The sequence below is a fragment of the Frieseomelitta varia genome, unplaced genomic scaffold, assembly GCF_011392965.1.
Source record: "Frieseomelitta varia isolate USP_RPSP 00005682 unplaced genomic scaffold, Fvar_1.2 scaffold_304, whole genome shotgun sequence".
NCBI lineage: Eukaryota > Metazoa > Arthropoda > Insecta > Hymenoptera > Apidae > Frieseomelitta > Frieseomelitta varia.
Window position 1 is genome coordinate 154,499 of NW_025110040.1, and position 23,597 is coordinate 178,095.

Here is a 23,597-nt window from a genome sequence, read left to right on the forward strand (position 1 = left end):
GACAAATCTCTGTCTAGATCCCACATTTTCAACCATTTAAAAACAATACAAACACGCATAAAAATTTGCAGTGTATTCATCACCGAAATCGATCGTTTCACGATCATCGTAAGCGCTTTGAATCTCGAAGAATTCGACGCACGTGCGTGCTCGATGGCAGGTGCAACCAAGAGCCAACGCTAGCACGCGTGTCGATGGAAAAGGGCCACGAGAAGGAGGAGGAAGAGGAGGAGGAGGCGTGCCTGAATCAAAATTCGATCCTTCGCGTAACCTTCTGGCCGGTTGTTGCGTGGCTCGTTTTCCCTTTCTAACCGGTACGCGGTGGATCCCCTTTCCGCTTCTTTTCCGGCCGCGCGTCACAATGAGAAGCGCGCGTGACGAGATGCGGCGAACAGCTGCGTCCAGACACGCGCACCGCTTCGGTATTATGCAACTCGGAAAAGTACACCCCTTATTATGCCACAACGAAGACCTACGGAAGCTACCAAGGTCTCGTGTGTCGCGGGGGTGCGACGCGTGCAGCGTGTAACGCGACGCACGGGACACCGTCACGACTTCCGCGTGTCGATCGTCAATTCGATGGATCTTCGTTTCGGCAAAGGGAAGGATACTGAAAAAAATGGTAACACTTGTGGCCATTTTTATGTGGTCAGATGGAAGAATTTCCGGGTGTTCAAAAAAAAAAAAAAAAAGAAAATCTTTGAATGATAGTAAATGCTAGTAGTTCCTGTTGAGAAAATATTGTTGAGAAAAATTGAAAGAATTTTGGGAGTCTTTCTTTTTAATTCAGGAGAGAATTGACAGAATTTTGTTGAACATTAGATTTCTTTTTTATGATTTTAAGGAGAATATCTGTTTTACTAATTGTAAGTGCAACACGGTTTATAATTATTCAGGAGATATTTTCAAATCATTTCAGCACAGAAAGAAAGATTGATTTTGAAGTATTTTTGGAAAAATAATAAGAATAAATATAAAGTAGATGGTAGATTATTGAAACAAATTGGTAAGGAAATTATAAAATCGTTCCGGTTTAGTACATGGAAGAAAGATTGATTCTTCTCGGAGAAATTCAACTCACATTATATGACAACTGGCAAAATGTTCATGAACGAATCAATCGTGTAAATTAATACTTCTGCTATCTGCTATTCTGTATCACATTTTGTTTGTTTCTTGTTAATCAACGAAAATATATTTCACTCTACATAAAACCGGATACAGGTGACACTGTTTCGAAAGATTCTCAATTTTCGACGGGAAAAAGTAAGCTAAGGATACATGTATCTACCTGTAAATGCATCTGCATGGGAAATGGCTTAATGCAAACAACCCTTTCACGTCAATTCCCACGGTGTTCGTTTCTAGAATCATTTTAACCTTCACAAAAGGGTCTAAAAGGATTCTTTCTAATCGTACTTTTGCTTTGCTATTTTTATAATATTTTTGCTCGAATAATCATATGCTTGCTTTGTTCTAATTTTTTTAAATAAAAAGAATTTAGTGGAAAAAACAAATTGATCGATACGAGATAAGAAAACATAAGAAAATTGATTCGAATAGTAAAGGGACAAGGGGTGACAGATTTATTAGATACATCTGGAGGATCGGTAAGAGGAAACGCAAAACGTGACACAAGCCGTAACACGAAACCTCTTTACACAAGAGATGATTTAATGTAACGGATGTAACAACTCGACACGTGGCTATCCCGCTGCCCGTAACACTGGCTATTGCAATTCGCCAATACCAAGAAGATATTGAAGAACTTATTACTCACGAAATTATTTGTAAGATAAAATAAAATTTAATATCACGGAAATAAAACAGAAGGTAAATGAGGAAATCTATATTTCTCGAGATTAAGGAGAAATGAATTTAAAGCTACGTCGAAGCGAATGAAAGATCGTCTGAAAATAGAACGAAAGTATAATCTTAAGAAGAAAAATTTATAGGAAATCCAAGAAAAGGGGTTGAGCGGTCGGATTTCTCTTTTCCAAAACTTCTGTCGACACCTAGCGGCGACAAAGGGCCGCGAAGATTCAGGGCCCAGTTTGGGCCCGTCACGAAAGAGCCATCTATACTGTGTCTTACGAATTATTTCGAGAACTCAGAAAAATCGGCCGGCAAATTTTGAAAATTGATTCTTCGATCGGTATTCGTCCATCGATCAGAAAACTACTTTCACGAATGTACAAAATGGTACGAAAAAAATTTCGTAGAGTTTAAATCACTGAAAGTCTGAAGACTAAAATTATGGGAATTTCTTGGTCAACAGGAAGTCTTGAAAATTGTGAAGAGAAAAACTCGTGGTTATAATTGTACGTAAATTTCTGAAGAAAAATCTCGTCTCATAATTGCACGTGAAAAGGAAAAAAAAAGTTATCGCATGCCCTAGAATAAGGAGGTAATGATATGCTAATGGAACGACTCTATTAGAATCAAATCGAATGACTCACCGCAAATTAGAGGCATCCGTTCCTCATTCACGAGCTCGTACGCTATTCATGCGACCTTAGTCATCGGCATTTATCTCGAGGAGAGTATCAAACACCTACGAGGTTCGCGCACGTATTGCTGCTTAATGAGCCACGGTTAAATTATCACCTCGTCCTGATTAATCTTTCTCGCTCGAACCGGCCATGGAACACATCTAATAGGTGCCAAAGTGTTACCCACGTTAATTCATAGTGTGAAATTATATCATTAGTTTGTTATTTCTATCTTATTCTTTTTGAATTACGTCCAGCGAGGATAAATTATATTAATTTTTTATTTTTTACTTTAAAAATCTTTCGAAAAGATTTTTTTTCTTCGCGTTGAAATAAGTGCAGACGATGATAGTGATTCATTATGTATAGGGATTTCGACACTCGATGAGATATTGGTTTCATATAACATATAACGTTAAGTCAATGTTTGGTTACTTGCTGCTCTAATTAGAGACTAAGACACCTGTAGTTGATATTCATTAGAGACAGATCTAATTACGCAATTCTCCTAACAATTTGAAGGTAAAGGTAAACAATTTGGAGGTAAGATGTCGCTCTTAACACGCAAGATTATCAACATTATGTTAATAATTGGGTTATTCGTTTTAGATTTTCTTGTATAATTACTAAAAATAAAAAATTATTATATTTTTAATACAATATCTTAATATGTGTCCCACTTAGACCGAAAAGTAAAATTTGCGCCCTAGTTCACCTAGTCACCCAATCACCCCGTAATCGCGTCGAGGATCGACCCTCGTTGTCGATTATACTAAACGACCTGGATCTCGTTCGCTCCATCCGGTACCACCGGTCTCCCTTATTAACACTGTTACACCACCCTTAAACAATTTCGCCCAACTTCTCCCCCTTACCTGTTTTGATTCTTAAAAAGAATACTTTACCAGAACGATAGGTAAACTTGTTCAATTTACCAAATCTTTCTTTGCAGAAATCCATGGCATGATAGCGGGTTTGAATTTTTTCTACATATTTCACACAAGGTTCTATCTTGACGATAAAATATTAATTATCCTGCTTACTTTGATCTTTTGTGATTACAATTTAAAACCCTTTTCCAATTCACGTCTCTTACTTTATTTGCTCAAAACTGAACAATTTCGTAGGACGAATTTACAAAATTAAGGCCACGTGACTAATTAGTAAAATATTTCATAAAAAATAAAGTTACGTAGGAATCTATAAATATAAGAATCTATTACTTGACAACGTTCGTTTGTGTTGCCAATCTCTAAACGAACATCATCTAGAAAAAAATCCCAAGTTCACCGAACGAAAGCCGAATTGCACTGCTCCCGAAAGCGAAAACTCTCTGCTGAGGAAAAGGATGCCACGTGAACAACCCCGAAAACAGTAGTGATACCTCGTGCCCTCTGCCGGTGCTCGCACATAGCGCTCAAGTATATAATAAAAGTAGAGAATCGTACGGTGCATTGCACCCCATGTCAGACAGGGCAGACTGGTGGGGAGGGGGAGGGGGGGAGGCGGTAAGGGAAGAACGGCAGAGGGGGTTGGATCGATTCCGGGCGTTGGCGCCGAGGTCACCGGCTCGCCTTGCTCGGAGTAATGACCCTCACCCAGTGCAGTGCAATGGCATCGTCGTCACCCCCTTCCCTCCCCTCTCCTTTTTCTTCTTTCTCTCTTTCTCTCTTTCTGCTCGCTACTCTGGAGGCAGTTTTCCCGTCGCCGACGCCACCACCGCCGACGCCACTGAGGAAGAAGGGGTGGAAAAGACTTTGTGCTCGAGGGGTCGCTGTTCAAGGGGTTAGAGGGTGTCTCGACGTAGCATATCGGCCTCTCTCAGGAAGATATAAACCACCGTGCAACGGAGGGGGGAGGGGGGGGAGAGGGTGGACGAAGGCGAAAAGGAAACGGGAGAGAGAACTATCGTAAAATCTTTTTCTTTCTCCCTTCATCTGGTTTTCCTCTGATTCGCGCGACGCAGAGACGGTCTCTTTCTCTCTCTCTCTCTCTCTCTTTTTCTCTCTCTCTCTCCCACTCGTCATCCCTACTTCCAATGACGGACGACAACGGTGCTGATGAACCCTGGCATCCATCCACTCGTTGGGACCTTAAACTTCGGGGGGAGGTCAATGATCGATGTCGCGGCAACCATGTTCGACAACCGCTCCCACCTTGACTCGCGACGCCGATTCCCCGGTGAATTATTCACCGCCGTGATATGTACCGGCTGATCGCACCTGCCACGAGTGCTAATTTCGTGATGATCGCGTGACGGACCACCGCCGTTTACCGTCGGGGGTTTGCTCGACAAAAACTGACCGTTTCGAGCTAATACAGCTCAGTGAAAATTACAGTGAAGTCAGGATTTTGAGGATTGGAATACGGTATGAACTTTTGAACTTTCGAGAGCGTCATCCTTTTAATTTTGGAGAGGAGATAATTAAGTTGAGTTATGAATTTTTTACAATAATAAACGCGGAAGATTTTATCATATTTTATGGAATTAGAAGTTCATCTTGCATCACAACTTTTTTGCATAAGGGAGATGAGTTTTAATTAGGCGACTGTAATAACAAGTGTAATAAGGTGTAAGGTGAATTTATGATGGAATTTCGGAGCCGAGTGAGATAATTGGGTTAAGGAGAGAATGGAAGAAAGAAGGGGAGATTAAGAACGTGATGTTTAAGCAAAGACTATATGTATCTGACTCAGTATACTTGTTATGAATATTAAATCAGAAAGAATTGGAAACAAAATCCACAACGTGACAATTTTTGATTACTATTATAAATGGACTAAGTATTGATAATTACTCAAACGACATCAATAGTCGATCGATTTTCCTCGAATAATTCTCGAAATTTCAATAATTGTAATTATCAACTTTGTCGATCCAATAAAGAATCGTATACATACATTAATAATAGCAAGAGACTTCCATTTACACTTTTACAGCAAAGATGAAACAAAACATTTAAAAAACACCAACACTGATAAGCTATTGTTTTTTAACCCTGTACATATCGAAACAATTGAATAAACACCCAAATCCCATAAACACTTTCACCAAACCAATCCTCGCTTCAATTTAATCTCCCACCACCCGGTGACTTACAACTCTCAACGCGCCAATTCCAAACCTTTTTTTCATTCCAATCAAATCATCCTAAAACATCGGACAATCGTTCGCCGAACGTTCATCGTCCATTTAATCCGTATGATCAATGAAACAGAGAGAGGTTCAGTCGTTGGTGAAGCGAGGTGAGGCAAGGCCGACGAAAGGAGGAAGTTAAGAGGGGTTGATGGCGTGTGAGAGCGAAGGAAAGAGTAGCCATGCCTCCCTCTGGGGATGGCGAACCGCAATGTCGATGTGACGCGAAGGTGAGGCAAGCTGCAACGCGACAGGAGCGTAGCAGCGGCGGTAGCAAGCGAGCAAGGGGACTAGGTCATTCCCCCTTGCCTTGCACTGCCGAGCGAACAGGGGTCATTGCGAGACACTGAACTCTTCCAATGGTCACCCTTTCCACTAGCGTCGGTTGGCAAACACGCGCGCGCCTCTACTCGAGCGGGTGGAGCTGGGCGGAATCGCGGTACGCCGACCCGACGCGCTTTCCGTCAGCCACGCTCTGTTTCTGCGCTTGCACAACCGGGGATAATGTGTTTCGCCGGGACGTTATAGCTTCCAAGTTTATAGGTTTCTTGCCTGCATAGGCTCTTCTTAGATAATTGATATTAATACTGTCTCAGAGGGGCATTTCGAGAATAAGAATTTCGAAATTCGCGAGCATCTAACGTATTACGTGTAAGTAATGCCGTTACCTTCAAATTGTGGCGGCGCGCGTATTTTTGAAAACAAGTTCAACAGCGACGACGCTGGTTTAAAATGAGGAAAGAAGAAAATAAAATAGAGGAAGAATAAAGGAGAAGAATTGGCAAGTCGCGTGGTTCTTCAAAATAAATTCGTGATGTCATAGCACGTATTTTACGCCTACATCTGCACTCGAATAAAGAGGAAACGAAAAAATGCCCCAAAAATATGCACCTTCGACTTGTTTCCCGAGAATTTCAAATTTGTTCGAATTTACGACCGCCTGTCTGTCCTTCGCTTGAGGACAGATCAAAATCAGCTCTGTTATTTCTATAATTATCCGGATTCTCTGAATCGAAATGAAGTGTTTTTAAATGTCAGAAATATACGACGAAAAGTTCATCTCGTTGGAATTGCAACGAAAATAAGAAGAAAGGAAACTTAAAACGATCGAATCTATCGAAATTACTAAAAAACAAAGCTCCCTATCTTAACCTTGACTGATAACAGCCACGATACGCCTCGAGTTCTTCTGTCCCGACTGTCGATTATCGTTCTTCTAAATTTTTTTCTGACTTCGTTATTTCATGCGTCGATCTTTCCTCTTTTAAAATGCAACAAAAATTCAAAGCGAAAAAATAAGACAGAAAGTCGTTTGAAATTCTAAAATGAGTAAAAAGGATCGCGAAAATGAGACAAAAGAACTACAGTTTGTACGATTAACTTTGTTTTACATAAATTTTTCGTAAGCAACTATGATATTTATTGAAAATCTGAAATCAGTTATTCGTTGTTTTTATACTGTTGCGGTAGCATAATACGCGAAAGATAAACAGTTCATAAATTAAAAACGATAATGCGATTGCAAAATGTATTTTTAATAGAACGTCGGGCATGAAAAGTTAATGATACTGTGGTTCCGTTTTATGGTCATGTTTTTTTTTTTTTTTTTTATAAGATAAACGAGAATTAATTTTATTTAATTTTCCAAGAATTTTGTTCCGTGTGTTGTAATTTTTTTTTTTCTTTTTTTTTTTTGCTATAATTTACGGAAACGCTTTTGAAAACACAAGAGAAATATAAAAGAAGTTTTTGCCGCGTCTGATACAGTTCAAGTATCACGTGACTCAGGCAGAAAAAAACTTGACGTTTTTGTAAAGACGTTGTTTTCAACATAGTCTCGCTTTGAAAAAAAAAAAAGGTCGTCTCTTACCTTGAACTTCCCTCTATAAAACTTCAAAGAAATGGTTTCGTTAGAAAAAAATGCCATTTAAAAAAAAAAAGAGGAATAAAATTTAGAATACACACTCTACGAGATATCGCTCGGTACCACAATTTTTCTATTTTAAACTTCTACGCTTCTCAAAGTGAAAGTTAAGATAATTTGATAACATTTTCTCTAGACACCAAGTCTACAATATTATTAATACCTTTTGCCATTTTTACAATGACAAATAGAACGTAAACGTCAATTATTACCAAATAATCACTACATAATTAAACTGATAATACTAACTGGTAATTCTATGCAACAAACAAACAGAAAATCAGAAGGCCATCTGCTCTAATCAAAATCTTCTAATAAGGAAAAAATCTTTGTTTCCTTTCCTGATTAAGGAAACCAGATTAAATGATCTGAAAGAGGTTGTTCCGAAAATGAAGTCTTGGGTCCGTTTTAAATTGGGCCATGGAATCAAGAGCGGTGCAACAGCGGCGGCAGGGTCAAGGCGGTGCACTTCGCCGATGCACTCTCTCGAGGAGCATTGCTCTCGCTACCATTCTATCGCTTTCATTGAACGAACAATGCCGTCACGATTGACGCATTCAGACGTCCCGACAAGCCGAAGTGGTCGGCCCGTTTCAAGAAACAATAATTATACGATGGATTTACGTCGCACTTGAAATATCCGGTGTCGAGAGGCCCAGAATCGAAAGTCCTCTCGCTGCACGAGCTTCGCTCACCGAGCAAAAAGCTCGATGGAATTCGTTTTCACAGAATGACAGTACAGTATGATACTTGGTTTTCGATCTATCTATGCGCACATATGTGCATATTATTAATAATTTGTCATTGTGACAAATTCTTAGGGAAAGAAAAATTTTAAATTTATAAAACTCCCGATAAATTGAGCATTTTTCTTACAAAGAAAACTACTACCTTCGAAACAAAATAATAAATATTGCTTCGTGAAATTTTTGTTTAATTGATACATTACACGTTACACGGTAACTGAATTTATTTTAATTTTTATTTCACGAGAATCCACCTCGATTACACCAACCACGCTCTGCATGGTCCAGTCGATAAAAAAGAAAGAAGGATTTTTATTCCTACGCGTTACGTAGAAATCCTATTAAAAACACCAAGAGGAATTCAGTTCCTTGAAATTCCTCGACAACACTAACCACCACCGGTCTGGCGGACGGAGAAAAAAGGCTTTTCCTCGATTACCGAAGTCTCGCAATCCCCATTCACCGAGCGGCAATTAAGATCGAGTTAAGACTCAAAGGGACACGACCAAGCTGGCTGAAGGGGTGAAAAATCTTTCATTTCGACGAATGCGTTTCCACTGGCGTCGCTTCCCTTTCTCCCGTCCCTTTCTCTCGCCGTTAAAAGAAGAGAAGCGAGCCAGACAGACACGCGTCGACACGCGAGAGACGAAGAGATGCCGAGGGCGACGCGCAAAGAACGAAAGAGGACAGAGAAAAAGGGCAGACAATAATGGTGGAAGATGAAAGAGGGGGGCCAAACGCCCGTACGTGAAGTCGCGTTCGCGTAAGCGCGTTCGTGTGTACAGGGTGTCTCGGCGTGTCACTTGAAACGGAGCAGAACTGGTCAGACAATGGCCACCGGGGGGGAGAAAATGAAAAAAGGACGTTTAAAGTCACTAATTATCTACTTCGAGAAATACCGATTGTGCAGCCGTGAATTTCCGGCGAGTTACTTGGCTGAGTTCAGCGAATAGATACCACACTTTCTACGCCTTTCTGATTTAACAAATTTCGTGTTACGGATCCTCATTAGTTAAAAAATGGTTTAAGTTGCGGTTTAATAATTATCTGACAACTTCAGCAGCAGCCGTGTCATAAATTCTACATGGGCTTTCAATTTATTAGTCAGAAAATGGTAATTAGAATAACAAGGTAGTTAGAATAACAACATAGTTAGGTGTATTCATCTACATTCTGAAACGAAACGAAGAAGAAAACGACGTACAAATTACTAGAGACGAACAACAATCTGACAAACTAGCTGTCTGGTCGAGGAAGATCGCCGAGATACACGCCACGCAACAAGTAATTAGCTCGATGCATTCTACCCTTGAACCTGAAGCGTTCAACATCGACGTGCTCCCATATTATCGCCTATCCGCCGCGATTTTGCTATATTTTTTTTCTAGCTCGGATCATTCTGTAAATTACCGTGTGTGGGACAGCTATTCGCGAAAAAAGAAAAAGAAATCACCTGACGGGGCTAAAAGGGCGGAAAAGGGAAAGAGCGGGGTGTGTCTGGACGGTTGGCACGCTTCTCTGTGGCACTGTCGATCCACGTTACACGATGTATCAATTAATCTCTCGTTCACCCTCCTTACGCTCATCATAAAATTCGCTATTTTTCTTTTTCTTTCTTTTCTTTAATTAGACTATCGAAGAAAAATGACTGTATTTTTCTCTAATATTTTTTGATATTATTATTATAAAATAATTTAAAGAAGAACAGTCGAAAAGAATGTAATAACAGTCGAGCACGATAAGAAGAAAAGATTAGAAAAATCTAGCGTCCAAAGAGAAGGGGAATCTTTCGAGAATGAACAGGTTACCCCGATTACCAGGGTAGAGATAAACGCAAAGAGGCCCTAAAAATATTTGCCTTGTTTATCGGTTAACATGACTGAGCCACTTTTCGAGCCGAGGCCCCTTTTTTTCAGGGACTGACGTGTTCTTCCTAGAAAAACACGCCTTGAAATTGAGACGAGGCTTTTCTGTTTTTATTGCTTCTTACATCTGTTCTTAAGCGTACGGGGAATATAAAAGTCGGACGAGAAAATCCAAAATGATAAAATACCGAATCAGAAAGTAAAAAAAAAGTACGAACAAGAAAGTAATCAGAAGTCGAACAAGAATTACTATTTAATTCATGAAGTGTTCAAGCGGCATGCTACACGCAAATTGTAGAATTTAGAAGAGTGTATACGATGCACACGAGTGACAGTGAGTGTATGCACTTGACGCGCACGTGCTGGATGCATGTAGTCGGAAATGCACGCACACGCACGCATCTTGAGACGAGGACTGAAGGGTGTCTGCGCCCATGATACACGTTGCGGAGTGCAGCAGTTCCCACCCTCTGCGTGCCAGCTTATTCAAACTGACATTGAACTCCGCGACACCGGGACGCTTTAAACCATTTTTAAGTCGATTCGAATTTTCTCCACTGAATTTCCATCGCATTAAATTAAGAAAGGAGGATGATAATTGTCCCACAAAATTTTCTTCCTGATTTTAACATGACATAATATTTTGGAAATTGATTTGAACGCTAATTAATAGACTTTTTTAAACACCTCTCAGTGAGACGAAACTAATAAATTTTGGCATTGAAAAATTTTCTTATACGTGGCGTGTAAGAAAATTTCTTTTGTATAAAACTCTGTGGCTGAAGGATAGTGCGATTGATATAATCAACATTCCGGACAAATACTTCAAACTGATCCAATCTTCTTAATCAGAAACCATTTATCACAAATTTTCGAGCACAAAGAGAAACCTGCATCAAAAATTCCTGTGATCCATCAATCAACGAAAATACAGCAATTGATCTACCGATGGTTCAATTAAACCACAAAAGCGGTTAATCCGCGGCTTTTTTTTTTATCAAGCAGTTATATCACGAGGAAATCAAAAGCTGTACCATCGTTTATTTGACAATGAGAGAACGCGGCAGATCTAACCGCAAAATTCTTGTAGAAGAGCAAAAAAGCGCAGGTCTTGTTGTTCGATTATAAAACAAAAGTATTCAATGAGGCACGCTGACATACAATGAATAGCGGCATTTTGTTAATAATATAATTTATAAAAGTTATACTAACATTCATCAATATTCATGCAATAGAAACTCCTAATTATTATTCAATAATTATTAAATATGTACTAGTTATTAAATAAATAATAAACTATTATTTAGTGCTTGTTATTAAATATTAATAATTATTAAAACAGTTTTAATATTGAAGTGTTATCACGATTCAATATATTTTGAAACTTTTCAAGGGATATTAGGAACATGCAAAGCCGACAGTTTATATAATATTATAATACAATTAATTAACAACATCTTATAAAAAATTAGAAAATATAATTTCTCTTTTCTTCGTCTTCGTACGTTCAAGTTCAGAAATTGGATTTCGACGACAAAATGCCGCTTTTCAGATCATTGTGCAACGAAGCGTAGAATCTCTCCCTCTCCCTCTCTCTCTCTCCCTCTCCCTCTCTCTCTCTCTCTGTTAGGTTAGTGGAGTCGGGGATACACGTCAGCAGGCCTTGGCCTCCAGTCAGCCGATAATGTGGAGCCACGATAACACCGGGGACTATTTTAAAACGCCAATTTGGCCCACTCGAGATCAACAACACGACCGCCGCCTCCGCCACCCGCGTCGCGTCTACCTGCATTCTTTGCAGTACAAATAAAGTGCCCTGCGCCCCGACTACCGCGAAACGAAATCCACTACGTTGTTTTCCTGTCTGCGGTTCGCGCAAACAAACCGACTCTAGCGCACGTCCTCGCCTCGACTCAGCTGATGACGATGCACGTACGTATGTAATTTAGCTTGCATAAAACGTGGTTGCATTATTTATAAGCAATCGGTGAGCATATTGACTCTGTTTCGTTAAGCGAGTCGACGGAAAAATTGCACTTAAAGGAGAAAAAGAAATTGCTGCTATAGGTACATGTATCGATTGAAATATGATTATTAAGTAGGTGCATAGTTTCTTGAGATATCGTTAGGGCAAAGAAACGTAGATAGAAAGACGATTGTTATTTCAAGTATTAGGAATACTTTTGGATTTGTTATGAGGAGTGTTGAATTTGAGTATATGTAACTTTTATGAAAAGATATTGCAAGGAAAAGTAATTCGAATCTTTCTTGAATGTTTAATAGGAGAATCCAGGTGAGAAAAGAAGAAGTAAAGAAACAAATTCTAGAGATTCTCTCCCAGAATTACGATCTTTAAAAAACGAATCCAACGGAATCTAATAACGTAAAATCTTAAAATCGACTATATCTGTAGATCAACAATATTTTCAACAGCAAAGATTTCTATTTTAACTTCCTATCCAACTGACAATTCCACCAATCTAAAGTTTCATTTTTCTGATTGGAGAGAAAGAAATAAAATTTTATTTCACCAATCGAAGCGAGGGAAACTTGTTCGAAAAAAAGAATTCGAATAAAAGATCTTGTTAAACAGGCTGAAAACGTAGAAAAGAGATTCGTATTTTGAATGAGACGAGGCGTTCACTATTAATACAGAATGCGGGCGCCTCCACAGTGAAACGTATCAGCGGGTTTTCGGGGCGCTTTCCGGAATTTCTCATGGCCAAGGTCGCGGCACTCGCGTCATCTCGTCGAATTTATATTTAGAGCAAGCTCCAAGATTCACTCTTTTTTCGGAAGATTAGCATAGACCGTGGAAACCTACTGCCCATTCTCCCGTAAATAAAGATTCTTATAAAGTTGTTCAAAAAAACAGCGAAAAATTGATGCGGGCGCGTTAAGTGGAACAAATGTCTCCAATTTTCTCTCTACGTTCGATCAAAATAACGACATCTTCGGAGATCTAATAGAATTTTTCTAGAGGCAACGGTTAAGCTATTAACTAAAAAAATATGACTTCCTTCGATTCGAAATACGTTTATGTTTCATTTTCATTAAAAATAAAACAATGCGAAGAAGAAAAATCGAAAACTAATCGAAATTTTTAACTCGATGACTCTAAAAATGTTTAATTAATTCTTTCATTACGAAAAAAACTGGTATAAATATTGAATCCTCGAACGTAGAATAACTTAATGTTTGCTAAAAGTACTAATTGTACACGTATTTAAAGTATTTAGTAAAGTACATGGTTTTCCTAATAATGAAAACTGCGACTTGTGCGTTAAAAATAGTAAAGACTATTACATCGTTTTTACGTTATCTAAGATATTATGTCACGAGTATGATAAAACTTACAAGGAAGTAAAAATACGACGTTTTATATAAACGCATAATTCTTTAACGTACATTGTCAAAATTCAGAAAAACGCGAATGATACGAAAAATTATCTAAAAATTGAATTCGCCTAACACAACCGATATACACTTTTCAAATGCGAGAGTGAATGACGAAGACAAGACGAGTCGAGAGAATTGTGATTCGATTGACTCAAGCACACATTAATTGCAAAACGCTCCGAGTGTATCTTCTACGCGTGTTTCATAAAAAGTAGAAATTCCAATAACAAACAACAAAGTGAAAAAATATCAAGGACGTCTTGGAGCATGCGTCACTAATCGATAAACATCACAAATTTATTACAAGTGCTTTGAGAAAAAAATTCAAAAAAATTCGATCATTTCAAATACTATCGTAGTCGATTTTTCGAGCAATTGAATCTCGATTCATAGCAGACCATTTTCCACGTTTTCCATCCGTGAATTCGATTCATTCGTATCTCAAACCCCCGTCGTTTACGGCGGCTATTCCCTTTATCAGTTATCGTAGCCGTGATAACGTGCCTCCCGTTCAATGTCATCGAAACGAACGTTGTATTTTCTCAACGGCGACGGGCCGCCGTTTATCAGAACAAAAATCAAGCGTGACAACCTGTCGTGCGAACCGAGTATCGTTGAGTAGCGCAAACAGAGAGTTTCCACCCCCTTCTATTCCAAATGAATTTGTATACTTCGAAATTACCTCTGAATTTTCATAAAATTACGTAGAAATTTTATCTCCAACTGAATAATTCCAGAACTTTTAACCAACATTATCCTGAATTATTTTTATACTGTTGGTAGGTATATTTATGCTATGCTACATTTAATACCACCCTTAATAAGAATATTATAAAAATACGTTCCAGTAAATTCGATTCTCTTTCAAATTTTAAGATAAAAAATTTTAAGATAAAAACAACAAGAAAATGTGAATACAAATACCAAGATGAATGTTAAATTATAGACGTTATAGATTTTATTGACTAATAACAAAAGAGAATAATTTGATTCTTTTGTTTTATATATATATTGGAAAATGTATAAAATGTTTCTTATCGATATTATTTTTTATTGATCGTGCATTCAATAGATTGGCGACCGTGACATTAAGCAAATTGTATTTGCGTGTCGAGGTCGCCCTCTTAACAAACCAGTTGATCCTCCGCGCCGAAACTGTTTGTGATTTAAAATTTTCAACGGGACCGAGATTTTTGTGAGATTAATATTTGCACAACTTTAAACAGGTTTCCATCGCGCCTGAATAACTCCACTCGTTTTCAATTGGTAATAAGACGATCTAGATTCGAAATGAAACTTCAATTTTTCTATGTACTGCAACTCTCAACTTCGTTACTAATCTACCTTCATCGCAGTTTACCTTGTATTTTGCATATTTAAGTAAGGAATGAAGCTTCTACGAAACTCTCGAAGCACGTAAAGCAAGTAAAATTCCCAAACAGCCTACAATCAAATTTTAATATCAAGCATTCAGAAATGTTCTACAAGGAGATTATTTCAAATTGGTGGTTTCATCGCGGCAAATTGTTCACGATCGCAAAACGATGATGCTTCGTAATTGAGCAGGAACGGCCTGTAATTAATGGATAGAATGTAATATTCGCGATTCTTGTTACTCGCAAGTGGTGTCGTCTGAATCAATAAAGTGGCCACGCGAATCGATCGGTTCGCGTATGCAGATTGTTTCGCCAGTAAGGAGGCCTCTGTTCATCGACGACGGATCGATTATCGATTATCAAGCAGCTCGGGTATTAGCTTTCAGGGAACGAAGCCCCCGTAACGCGGTTCGTCTCGATTCTTCACTCGAACAACGTGTCTATTGAATCACTCCATCGATTTACTTTCGTTTTCGAGTTCATCTTCGTTTTCGCCATCCTACCGACGAGATATCTGCTTTTACCAGCTCGTTGGCTTAATTTATTTTGAATTAACGAAGGAGAAGTTGCAGAACGCGTTTCCATCTTCGCGAGGCTCGACTTTTTGGGATAAAAAGATTTTATGTCGTTCTAGTGCACGTGCACTCGAATGATTCGATTCCGTTAAACAAAATTCGTTTGTATACAACGCGTAAAAACGAGTATCAATCATTCTGCTCGTCCGAGAATACCGAGTGCCTCTTGTATAAAAAAAAAAAAAAAAAAAATACTCGAACGACGAAAGAACGTGATTTATATCTTTGTAATCGCTCACTTTGTTTAACGAAGTGATACTTCCCTGGATTGACGGAGGCGATGAACTCGATTATTCAAAAACCAAAGTTACATACTAGAGCTTCATGAAATTATACCGCTACAGATACTCGGTCGCAGCGGAGTTTATTTTAGATTTATTAACTCTGTATCACTGTGCTTTTATAAGCTTTCGAAAATGTAAAAAACTTCTGAAATATTTATGAAATGCTCCGCATCATATTATACAATCTTTCATTAAGCCCGACCTTTGAAACCTATTCGATTAAAAATACAGGTTCGTTGGAAAGAAAACCGAGGATGAAGGGTGAATCGTTCAACCCTTCTTACGAGGGATTAATCGTACGAAATCGTTTCTTTCAAAGAAATAACCGCTATATTTCACTGATACCTCTTCCCCTATATTAATTATAAACGTAACCTAAACTTCGATATCGTACCTCATCGTTCCCTCTATAAAACACCCTAAATCCCTACAGACAAATCTTCGTTCGTGCACCCCCTACGCACGCACCGTGTTACACGTGAAAATCACGACGCTCGACAAAAGGTTACATCCTCTTCTATTGTGATTTAGCTAAAACAAAAAGAAAAAGAGAGAGAGAGAAAATGCAAGGAGAAAAAAGGAAACAGAAAACCGCGTTCATCCGCAGGGTAAAGCCACGAGTATCAATGTTTACTTACACGACGCGACCACCGATATATTCGGAGTAAAAGCGTATATACACCGGATAGCGGTAAGAGGGAGGCTTTCACTCCGACCAGGAGATGAAAAACTTATTTTTAGGCACGAAACGGCTCGACGGAGCTTTCAAGCTTCGCGCTGCTGTCAACTTTCTCTTCCCGGATCTCCTACGCGTAACGGCCTTCACGTTACACAAACGTCCGGCCGTCACGAAAAGCGCAGACGATTGCGCTTAACGGGACTTATCGTTAATGAAACGTACAGACGTAAACACTAAACATACATCGATCGGAGCGCCAACAGTTTCTGTGAATGTCAGGAAAGAATGGTTCCTACACTGCACGATTACAGCATGGTGCAGAAATTAATTACGGGAAGATCATACGTGACAAACCATAAACTTTCCATAGGCAAATTGATTCTTTTGAATTTTCCCCGTAAAAATTTGTCTTTTTCTTTTTTTTTTTTTTGTTAAAGAAAGAATTAAATATTTGGCTTAACGAGCCAAATTGTATAATTCGCGAGATTTTGATGAATGTTCTAAGATAAATAGAATGACAACAAAATTCTGGAGTCGCGTTTACTTGAAGTACATTTAGTACGATAAATATAAATTTAGTTACCCAGTTTCTAACTATAGCCCGTAACAAAGCCAAATTTCATATAATATATTCCTTTTATTTTCACTTGTGAATTATGCGTGTTATTACTGAAGAAGACAGATTGAAGAAGATTGAAGAAGACAGATTTTTCTCATTCAAACAGACAATGCTCCAAATTTGTCGCAAAGTGAACGGGCGATGATTTGTTTCTTTTTGAAGAATGAAAAGACACGTTTCTATTAGAGAAATATTGGGCAAAGACATTAACAAAATAAAAAGAGATATTGTACATTTATTTTATTATATATTTGAACTAAAGACCCAACCTTATCTTGCGCAAGGTAATGATAATATTTTACTATAATTATTTAAAATCTCGTTAGGAGATATTCGTTTGAATTTTACTAATCTAAACACGTGTTATCTTCCGATCAATGGTTTTGATTTCGTTGACATTGTAAATTCATTGAACATTTCCACCTGAATTTGAATAATCCAAAGATACAGATAAAATTTATCGTATCGATATTTGTATCATATCACGATGTTTATAAAAGAATTAAATGTTTATTATTCAAGATTTCCAAACGTTTTTAAACGATTTTTCATTTTGTTTGCCAAGTTTCATAATTTCAGAATAGCAGGTCGAACAAAAACGGACGTAAAAAATTTCTGTTATAAACTGATACACGAACTGTCCACTTAAATACAAATTAAAGTTCAAGGTTTGAAAAACTTGTCGAGACTTACGAATATAACGAATTTATAATTTACACGCTTTGGGACCAATCGGGTCGATAAATAAATCATCGCCCTGATGAAACTACTTCACTTTCTACGTACAAAAAGTGATATATCTGACCCTTAAGTATTATCGATTTTTTGCAATTAAATATTATCGATTTTTTGCAATTAAATATTATCGATTTTTCGTAAAAGGAGCCATATCATTAAAAAAAAAATCTCAGATTAATAATATCAATTCATTTCTGCGTATTTCGATAAGTAAGAAAGGCTCAAAATCCAAACTTAATCAAACTTTTTCGTTTAAAAGCGAAATAAATTATCGAAATAAAAATAAAAATCCACGTTTGACGCTAATCAAACTTTAAACATTAGGAGATTATACTGTTTTCTATTCTGATTTTCATATCCAATATTTTTAATAACATTTATCTATAACTCGACTCATCGTTAACCTATGTTTCAAAAACAAAATAAATTTTCACTCCTATTAAACGCAATAATAAAATGAAACTTCGTTCGAAGTTTCACCAAAGACTTCAACTCCAAAACGAACCGTGTAACGTAATATTTATATTGACCTCTCGTCCAAGAAGAATTTTCAAGTTTCGAAGTGAGGATGTCGCTCTTCCGCGAAATACACAATAACACGATGAAAATGATACCTACATCCGAGATTTCAATGATTCGCTTCGTGCCGCAAAGAATCACGTAAACAACTTCCCTTAATCCAATAAAATACAGCCTCAAAAACAGATGGAAAAAAGGAGGGGGAAGAGGAAAAAGGGACAGAACATATAGCTCACCGAGATCGGGAATGGAGCTTGTAGGTTCCTCGTGGTGGCCCTTGCCCTCGTTGGAGGCTCTAGCTCTGGGGGGCGGCGGCGGCGGCGGTGGTCTCATACTGGACGTTGAACTGACTACAACAGTGGCTGGCGGTGGTTGCTGCGTTGGTCCTCCGTTTCTATGATTTCCTCGCATTTGGGTCTGTGGTGACATCAGGACCGTGTCACCGCGGTGCCCCTGGGGCGGCCTGGGGCACCAGCCATGTAGCACTCTAATCGCGCTTCTTACTTCCGCCTGTAATTCGGCGGCCCTGTCCCTCGCTGTGTGAGCCACGTTTAATATATTTCACCCGCGGCCGCGGGTCACGGAATTGCACTCGAAAATCTCTTGCGGACAAGAACCGTTTCGATCGGCTTCATTCACGAAAAACACGCGAGCACATCGACTACGAGCAAGATTCGTGGTCAAGTTACCAAATCGGTGGCCGGGTGTTTTCGTTGGCCATGCAACATGTACGTCGCAAGGGGAAGAAACAACGAAAAAGGGAAAAAACGAAAACACGAGACTAAGAATTGAATCGTCAACAACAGTCGTGACTCACTCAGTTTGTTGCTACGTTTTCACCGTATCTACGCGCGGATGTCTCTCGAATGTCACGGTCAATGTCTTGCGGCGGCGTGACACCTGCAGCGAAAGCCCTCGCGGCGACACTCCGAACTAATCACTCATTTTACGCGCGCCGCGCACTCGTTTTCTAGGGTAACCAGCCAGTGATCGCGTCCCACCGAGCGAGACCGCGATTATTTGGGAGAGAGATCGTTCCAGAGGTGTCCGGAGTAATGCGGAATGGAAATACAAACGCGAGTGTCACTATCAATATATATCCTGCAGATTTTTGCAAGATTTTCGTCCTGCACACACGTGTCCTGCCGTCTTCTGCGAATATCCGTTACGATATCCTTTCGGAACGCACTGTCCGTTGGAAAATCACCGACGTAATATTTCAACACTTGCGATACGGAAAAATAAGTGCACGAGAAGCACGTAGTCTCTCGAATGTACAGGTGAGCACATTTGCAATGCAGTGTCAGTAGTCACCGAGAAACAACTTGCGAATCACTTGTTCCAAGATTACCGAGTCGGAATATTTCCATTCATAACCTGAACGGTGTTGAAAGATGTCACACGTTTAACGTTTCACAATATCGGATAACACGTGCAAAACACAATTTTGATCGCGTTCGACGGAACATTCGGAGTGTGTCACTGATGGAAAAATCTTACCATTCGCGAATGGCTGTTGTCGTACGATACACGAGAGTGCGTAAAGAAAGGATACACGTAAGACCGGTCCGCGTGGACGAGTGTTTCTTAGCAGTTCGCCGAAAACAACAGTCCTCGGAATACGAGTAGTCCCTCGCGAGCCACCGCCGACCTTTCCCTCTCTCCCACCACCCACGCAGCGTCCTCCTCCCTTCTACTTTCTCGCTCCCGCTTTCGTACCAGAGAGTTACTCTCCCTCCCCCCTCTCCTCGAACACTCTCGGTTTCCCTCTGTCACCCTTGATACACACGATTGAGACGAAGAGAGCACGAGCGAGATCCACCTCCACGGTTGACCGCGGTTTATCGTCGCGAAGGCCTCCGAGAGCGTCAACCCCTGCTCGAGTTTCGTCACAAGGTAAATCAAAGGCAACGTGACTCCCCCGCGCCTCAATGCCGCAACCAGTTTCGATTACCAACTCCGTGCACGTCTCGCGACTCTCATTCGCGCCGATTCTCTCACTTTGATCGATAATCGATACGATCGATCACGTGGTCAAGACAAACGCGGGAAATCATCGTGACGAGGAAGCGCCCTCTATGCTCCACGCTGTATCTGTCTCTCTCTCTCTCTTTCTCTCCAGCGAGACACTTTCCTCGATGAAAAGCGTGGTGTGGATCAGTGCGTAATGTGTTACACTCACGGTTAAACGAAAAAAAAAATCGGTGGTTGGAGCGCAGACGGCAATGAGCCGACGACGACGAGAACCGTCATCGGCGCCGGCGAAAGTGAGAGTGCGGCCGGCCGCGAAGGATTCAGCGGTGCATAAGCGCTCTCGTTTCTCTCTCTTCCTCTGTCTGGATATCTCCCTCGCGCCCGGCGCGTCTCTCTCGGTATTATCTCCGTTTCATTCCCGCCCTCTGTCTATCTCTTTCTGTCTGCCTCTGCACGTACGTTCGTCTTCGTCTCGCTTCGTTCCTCGTCTCCTCTCGCTCTCTATTTCGCTCTCTATCGCGCCCCTACGGATAGCCTATAGCCTGTGGCGAACGAGCATGGTTCGACCTATAGCGTTCGACGTTCCAGCGCGCTATCCGCACGTATATAAAGCGAGTGCTTCGCGATACGACCCCACACTATGTCACGTAACACGATCTCCCGGTGCGCACACACTATCGCGCCGTTCTCTATCTTTCTTTCACGCGTGTCGGCTCCCTATTTTTCCTCCTTTTCAGTTTCGTCTGCTACCCTTCCGCCGTTCTGTTCTGCCAATACTCACCCTCTTAACGTGATAACGCTGTGTCGCGCGTCGCTCTCTTTATCAAAATATCTTTATTTTCATTTGTTTCTTTTCAACGTCTCTCGTGACAATTTCCATTCTTTCAATCGTTACTCTGTCTCTCTTTCTGTCTCTATCTTCTCTTTCGTTTCTTTCGGTCTGATTAGACGGAGACAAAAACTCTCTCAACCGGAAGCAGATGAGAGACCGAACCTTCCATTGCACTTACCCTCTCGAATTTCTTTCGCGCACGCGCGTTCGCTGGGACGAGTTACACGACGCGTGCGCATGCATTATGCGCGCGAATTATGTAACGAGCATTTACGAATCACGTTCGTACGAAACACAGATTCCCGATATGACAAATGCGTCATAGCAAACAAGTAACCCGAGTAAACAATCCGTCAAATATGCCCGCAATTACGATAACAACACAAGTACAAAGACAATTTTTTGTATATGTATATACTATATAAGAACGTATTCGACGCGTGTCGACTATAAGTGCAAACGGACTTGCGTTAATGGGGTAGCAGGGGTTGCAAAGAGGCAGACAGAGCCAATCGCAGCACTCACGGTTGACCTAGGCGCGTGTGCGTGGCTGGTGCGTACTACGCAATCGAGAGAGACGATTGCTCGCGATGTTGGGACACGCTTGTCTGCTGTAGTACCGTATAGTTCGCATTGTCGAGTACAAATGTTTCTAAATATTTTATACAAGATCTCACATAAATTGAGAGAAATAAATTGAGGCAAATTGTTTCGAGATATATCTAACATAATTAGGAAATTGCAACGCTTCTGATGTTGACGATTAATTTTACAATTATTCTTTTGTCTTTCTTTTGTCAATCACAGAAGTATCAAAAAAAATTAAGAAAAAAGAAAAAAAAACGGTTTTTCAAACAAATTTTACATAGAATACTCTTTTTAATTTGCAAAAGCTTTTAGCGCCCGTAGTACTGTATTCATTATGTTTACAAATAATATCAAATAACGATAGCAGCAAGTAGCTACCCTGCGCGATCTTAAAGGAAGATTTTGCATAATCCGACGTTAATTTCTAGCATCGTTTATACAGAATATGAGCAGGGCTTTGCACAGTGTAGCGACAAGCCTGACATAAACGACCAGCCGATAGGCAGGGGTGGCTGAGTGCGCGACCGCGGTTGCGCGGCCGCTATCACATGGCCTTGTCCTTGAATGAGGCTCGTGAACCCGACTGCCGCTTTTATCGATCAGCCCCCGCATCCCGCTTCGACGCACTCGCTCTAACCATCCATCTATCTCGGTGCAATGGCGTACCTAGCCGTGAGTACTCCCGGATCAACGTGGCTCTTTCTCTCGATTGTTTTCACAGGGGTACCCTCGCGCATCGAGATACGATTCTTTTATTTCGGCTTTTGCATCCGTAATTCCGTTAAACCGAGATGATTCCGTTTTGAAAAAACACCGTACAAAAGTTTCATAGTAGCTTTAATTTTAGATCGCTGGAGAATTGTTTTTGAAAGGAGAATTGTTCTTGAAAGTTTGTGTGAAATGGTATATATTCTGGTATTTCTCGTTCAATTCCGTGCATTGTTGAGATAATTTTTACAGAACAAACAAAGTGTTATTGTTACGGAAGTAAAAAATCGAATTGTAAAAAGATTAAAATTACGAGGACATTTTATCAAAAGAAACGAGAGAATTAATGTTCAACAATTGAAATTGAATAATTTGACATTCTAAAGCTTATCTTCGTTATTATCGAGAAATTTGTAAAACTTGCATGCTGGTACACGTTATTATCTGTACGTTCTATTTGAGATTGTACAAACAGATTTTGAAGCACGTTCATCTGGTTTGTCGAGAGGTCCCCTCCCTGGGTCGTATCGAGACGCGGAAGAATGGATTATAATAAGTATAATAGCGTAGACATTAAACCCTTCTGAATTTCGTCCAAGGATCCCCCTAGACGATAGAACGAAGCGGGCGTTGTAGGTCGTCTAGCGAAGGTCAAGGTCTCCCTTGTCGAGAATTTCAGGCTAACACTCGTCCCCGCAATGCGTACCATTGCCCCTGAATGTCCTAGAACACTGAATTTTCGGGTTTAATAGAATAACATACGACGAAGGGATATACGGGTTATAGCCTTTGTCCTCGGCACTCCTTACACGGTTCACGACGAATTTTTCTCGTAGCTAAATACGTCGGGGAGAATAGCTCCAACGATTAATTGTATTCGTTTGTCCGCTTTGTAATCTTAATTCTTTTGTTCGTCACGGTATACTTAAAGAGGAAAGGAATTTCGTTCTTATTTCTTTAATGAATAGAATGTTACGACAGGAAACTGTTAATTTTGCAAATTAGTTGGAGTTTACAATTATTTCTCAATTTCTTGTGGAGAAGTGAAGAAATTATTTTTTCAATTTCGATCTTTTCAATTTTCACGTTCACTATTTTAAATTTATTTTCGAAAAACGTGCTTGTTGTGACTCGATGGACGAA

The 23,597-nt window shown here is 39.9% G+C and overlaps 1 protein-coding gene across 1 annotated transcript; it reads right to left on the reverse strand.

Moving 5' to 3' along the window:
* Window positions 1-548: 548 nt before the first annotated feature.
* Window positions 549-20,305, reverse strand: LOC122529718 (filamin-binding LIM protein 1-like). The gene is made up of 2 exons (XM_043656102.1): window positions 18,589-20,305; window positions 549-610 (listed from the first exon to the last, which is right to left on the reverse strand). The coding sequence occupies exons 1-2, from the start codon at window positions 18,779-18,781 to the stop codon at window positions 549-551; spliced, it is 255 nt and encodes an 84-aa protein (XP_043512037.1). The 5' UTR covers window positions 18,782-20,305.
* Window positions 20,306-23,597: the final 3,292 nt, after the last annotated feature.

Coding starts and splice junctions, on each gene's coding strand:
- LOC122529718 (XM_043656102.1), bottom strand. CDS start 18,781: ATGTCACCACAGACCCAAATGCGAGGAAATCATAGAAACGGAGGACCA. Junction 611..18,588: donor AAGCTCCATTCCCGATCTCG/GTGAGCTATATG, acceptor CATTTTTTTCAG/TATCCTTCCCTTTGCCGAAA.